The sequence below is a fragment of the Entelurus aequoreus genome, linkage group LG06, assembly GCF_033978785.1.
Source record: "Entelurus aequoreus isolate RoL-2023_Sb linkage group LG06, RoL_Eaeq_v1.1, whole genome shotgun sequence".
Taxonomy (NCBI): Eukaryota; Metazoa; Chordata; class Actinopteri; order Syngnathiformes; family Syngnathidae; genus Entelurus; species Entelurus aequoreus.
Genome location: NC_084736.1, coordinates 31,120,431 through 31,125,900, shown reverse-complemented (window position 1 = coordinate 31,125,900; position 5,470 = coordinate 31,120,431). Strand labels below are relative to the sequence as shown.

General features: G+C 43.5%; 1 protein-coding gene across 1 annotated transcript; it reads left to right on the top strand.

Moving 5' to 3' along the window:
- Positions 1-1,457: 1,457 nt before the first annotated feature.
- Positions 1,458-5,182, top strand: LOC133651515 (E3 SUMO-protein ligase ZBED1-like). The gene is made up of 2 exons (XM_062049470.1): positions 1,458-1,847; positions 4,380-5,182. The coding sequence occupies exons 1-2, from the start codon at positions 1,509-1,511 to the stop codon at positions 4,455-4,457; spliced, it is 417 nt and encodes a 138-aa protein (XP_061905454.1). The 5' UTR covers positions 1,458-1,508; the 3' UTR covers positions 4,458-5,182.
- The last annotated feature ends 288 nt before the right edge of the window (positions 5,183-5,470 follow it).

Genomic DNA, 5,470 nt, shown 5'->3' with positions numbered 1-5,470 from the left:
TGGGTGACTTACACATCTGTGAAGGCACCATTAATGCTGAAAGGTACATACAGGTTTTGGAACAACATATGCTGCCATCTAAACGCCGTCTTTTTCATGGACGCCCCTGCTTATTTCAGCAAGACAATGACAAGCCACATTCAGCACGTGTTACAACAGTGTGGCTTCGTAAAAAAAAGAGTGCGGGTACTTTCCTGGCCCGCCTGCAGTCCAGACCTGTCTCCCATCGAAAATGTGTGGCGCATTATGAAGCGTAAAATACCACAGCGGAGACACCGGACTGTTGAACGACTGAAGCTCTACATAAAACAAGAATGGGAAAGAATTCCACTTTCAAAGCTTCAACAATTAGTTTCCTCCCCAATCGCTTATTGAGTGTTGTTAAAAGAAAAGGTGATGTAACACAGTGGTGAACATGCCCTTTCCCAACTACTTTGGCACGTGTTGCAGCCATGAAATTCTAAGTTAATTATTATTTGCACAAAAAAAAAAAAGTTTATGAGTTTGAACATCAAATATCTTGTCTTTGTATTGCATTCAATTGAATATGGATTGAAAAGGATTTGCAAATCATTGTATTCCGTTTATATTTACATCTAACACAATTTCCCAACTCATATGGAAACGGGGTTTGTATTAGTTAGTATTGTTATTATTATTATGGACGGTTATTATTATTATTATTAGGGACGGCGTGGCGAAGTTGGTAGAGTGGCCATGCCAGCAATCGGAAGGTTGCTGGTTACTGGGGTTCAATCCCCACCTTCTACCATCCTAGTCACGTCCGTTGTGTCCTTGGGCAAGACACTTCACCCTTGCTCCTGATGGCTGCTGGTTAGCGCCTTGCATGGCAGCTCCCGACATCAGTGTGTGAATGGGTGAATGTGGAAATACTGTCAAAGCGCTTTGAGTACCTTGAAGGTAGAAAAGCGCTATACAAGTATAACCCATTTATCATTTATTTATTTATTATATATATATTGGTTTGAGGGTTTTTTTAATAGTCGGAGGAACATGGAACATACTTGTTGTAACTCATGTTATGAATTTCAAAATAATATAAAATCAGACACATAATATCTGAAGTTACTCCATACTAGGACAAAATCAGACACAAAATAACTGAAGTTACTCCAAAATAAGACAAAATCAGACACAAAATAACTAAAGTTATTTCAAAATAAGACAAAATCAGTAGGGATGTCCCGATCCGATATTGATATCGGAAATCAGTCCGATATTAGCCAAAAAAGTTAATATCGGATTTTATCGGACTGAATCTAAAAACTCCGATATAAGCGCTCCGATATAAGCTGTCCATTTTCCGCTGCAGCACTTCTATAATAGGTGACTCTGGTTTGATCACACTCCAACACAGTAGGTGGCGGCAATGCCCCTTAATTAACGTTGGTGCCGGCCGCGGAAGAAGAGCGTCTCTGATCCAGCATCATGCACAGCCCACGTGATCACAACAACGACAACGCGTGTGCTTGCAGCAAAGTGTAGTGATGTCGGCTGTGTGGAAGTATTTTAACCTAAACTCGGACAAAGACGTTGCCACTAAATGCAACATTTGTCAGGCGCAAGTGTCCCGTGGAGGGACAGAACCGGGAAGGTTCAATACAAGCAACCTCATCGCACATTTGAAAAAACACCACAAAAAAGAACATGAGGATTTTCGCGAGAGCAGCAAGGCGAAGCAACAAACCTCTAGCTCGCTTCAGCAACCCACGCTGGCCGAAAGCTTTGCAAGACATGACAAACTACCACGGGACAGCAAAAAGGCAATGGTCATAACAGAAAAGATAGCCCAGTTTATTGTGCTTGATGACCAGCCCCTGTCGGTGGTGAGTAATGTCGGGTTTAAACGCTTAATGGAGTACCTCGAACCTCGCTACATTATTCCTAGCCGCCACTACATTGTAGACAAAACTATACCCCAGATGCACAAAGAGGTTAAAAAGTGTATTGCCGCACAACATGCCGAAATGCTTATCTTCTTTAAAAAAAATCTCCACATTATGCTCGGACTGCAGAAAGTGGAGAAGGAGGAGGAGGAGTAGTAAGGGTTTTGATTGATTGATTGAGACTTTTATTAGTAGGTTGCACAGTGAAGTACATATTCAATTGACCACTAAATGGTAACACCCGAATACGTTTTTCAACTTGTTTAAGTCGGGGTCCACTTAAATTGATTCATGATACAGATATATACTATCATATATACTATCATCATAATACAGTCATCACACAAGATAATCACATTGAATTATTTACATTATTTACAATGTAGTCAGCACTGACTGATTATTATTTGTTTTATGCTCTTGTTATTAGAGTGATATGTTTATTGTGTTTACACTATTCCTCAGTGAAGACTAAGAGTAATTACTACATTGTTTTGGGCAAAGTCAGTCAGTGAAACTGGAGATGTGAACTCTTAACTTAGAGCGTGGTGGTTGTCGGGGCTGACAAACTGTGTATATGTATGTGTATGTGTGTGTGTGTATGTATGTATGTATGTATGTATGTATATATATATGTGTATGTGTATGCATGTGTATGTGTGTGTATGTGTACATGTGTATGTTTATGTGTATGTATATATATATGTATGTATATTTCTGGGGGTACGTTCTGGGCCTGCCTGTCGGGTGGGGGTCGGCGCCTCAGGCTACTGCATCCGGACTGCGTGTCTGGAGCTCCTGGGTCCCGCCGTCCATCCCTTCCGGGTGCCCGTCTTGGTTGGGGCCTGCTAGGTCTGGTCCCTGCGTCTACTGTGGTGGCTTGGTGCTGCAGGGTATTCCGAGGTGCTGCGAGTCGGCCAGTCGTTGGGGTAGCGACCTTGTGTGTCAGCATGTCTGTGATCTTCTTTTAATTCTTTTTTTATTTATTTATTTATTTATTTTTTTTATAAATAGATCTAATTTTTTTTTTTTCCTTTTTTTTTTTTTTTTTTTTTTTTTTAATATATTTTATTAATATTATTATTATTATTATTATTATTATTATTATGTATTTATTTATTTTATTTATTTATTCCCCTACCTCAGGGCGGGGGACTCGGCGGGGAGGTTGCTGGTTGTTCCATCTCCATCGTTGGGGTCCCTGTGGGTGGGGTGGGTGGTTCCTGTGGCCCCGTGCTGGGTGGTCCTGTGGCGGCCGGCTTGGGTGGGGTGGCCGTGGGGTGGCCGTGGGCTGGCCTCGCCGCGCTCTCCGGGGGTGGGGGGGCTCGTGGGGGCCCTGTTGCCGGTGGGGCGGGGGCGGTCTTCCCGTCCGGTTGCGGGGGGTCTCCGGGCCCCTCGGGCGGGGCGTCCCGCCTTTCTGTCCGTGTGGGGTGTGGTCTCTCGCTGGCTTGGGGTCTGGCTGCCCCCTGTTTTTCTCGTGCCTTGTCCTCTGCCGGGTGCGTCTGTCTGCGGCCTGCTGCTGGCCCTTGTGGGCAGCACGGTGGGCCAGGCTCTGGGGTTCCTGTCGCTGTCCGGCTTGGCTGCGTGGGGGCGGTGGCCCCTGGTTCCCTGGGCACCACACCTACTGTTTGTGGGATGGGTTCTCGGGGAGGCTGGGGCCGTACTCTGGCTCCCGCACACACTGGGAGTCAAATGTATTGTACATGCAAATTCACATATACTCACACACATACATACAGACATACATAGGTACCTACGCTCCCACATACATATACAAATAAATACAGTACATATTTACACACTCAAAGTTCGTACATCCACACGCACATTCATTATACAAACATACTGTATACACATACTGTACATATACATTCACTGTAAAAACATACATATACACATACTGTACATATACATTCACTGTACAAACACACACATACATATACTGTACATATACATTCACTGTACAAACACACATTTACATATACTGTACATATACATTCACTGTTCAAACACACATACTGTATACACATACTGTACATATACATTCGCTGTACACACATATACACATACTGTACATATACATTCACTGTACAAGCACACATACACATACTGTACATATACAAGTACATATGCACACATACACTTATGCACATAATCACGTTTCATCAAACATATATTAACATTGTTGCCCTAGGGTAAACTGGGTATAACACATGGCACACTGACAAAGCTTAACCTATTATTACTATAACAATCTACAAGGTTAAGGTTGCTTCTCTTTCTTCCCCTCCATTTTTCTGCATTCTTTCGTATCTCAAGTTATCATTACGTATATGTATTGTTGCATTTGAACAATTGGATTGTTGATAATAAAGGTAAAGTACTGGTATTGTTTATTATCAATAGCACTATTTCTATTGGTATTCATATTGCTCCATTTTTAGTGTAATAATGCTCATTGTCATTTCCCAGGGCTTTAGGGCAGCAGCTCAGGATGTGCTCCAGGGAACCCCGTGCCTTGCACAGTGGACATTCAGGTGTTTCTACTAGCCCCCTGCAATGAAGATTAGATGGACTTGGGAGGACATCATACACTGACTGGATCAGGAACTTGAGTCTTGCTGGTTCTGACTTCCAAAGTTCTGTCCAGGTGATCTTCCGGGTAGATGCGTGGTCCCAATTTGTCCAGGCTCCTTGCTGGCATGGCCACTGTCTTGCTCCGGCGTTCCTCCTCAACCTCTGCACGGATCTCTCCCTGCACCATCAGCCGTCTCTCTCGACCCTGGGCTTTGTTGTAGCGTGGTCTTGTATGGCTACCCAGCCCAGCTCGTCCGACTGCCACAGCACCTACTAAGACGCCATCTCTCAGCCTTGCTTCTGCCTGGTCAACGGCCTCCTGTGCCTTCCACTTCCTCCCAGTTTTGACCTTGATGCCAGCAGAGGAGACTCTGGTGTCAGATGAGTCTCTGTAAAGTATAATATATTAATATAATATAATTAGAGATGTCCGATAATGGCTTTTTTGCCGATATCCGATATTCCGATATTGTCCAACTCTTAATTACCGATTCCGATATCAACCGATACCGATATATACAGTCGTGGAATTAACACATTATGCCTCATTTTGTTGTGATGCCCCCCGCTGGATGCATTAAACAATGTAACAAGGATTTCCAAAATAAATCAACTCAAGTTATGGAAAAAAATGCCAACATGGCAATGCCATATTTATTATTGAAGTCACAAAGTGCATAATTTTTTTTAACATGCCTCAAAACAGCAGCTTGGAATTTGGGACATGCTCTCCCTGAGAGAGCATGAGGAGGTTGAGGTGGGGGTGGGGGTAGGGGGTAGCGGGGGGTGTATATTGTAGCTTCCCGGAAGAGTTAGTGCGGATGTTCTCCCGAAATGTGTTTGTCATTCTTGTTTGGTGTGGGTTCACAGTGTGGCGCATATTTGTAACAGTGTTAAAGTTGTTTATACGGTCACCCTCAGTGTGACCTGTATGGCTGTTGACCAAGTATACTTGCATTCACTTGTGTGTGTGAAAAGCCGTAGAT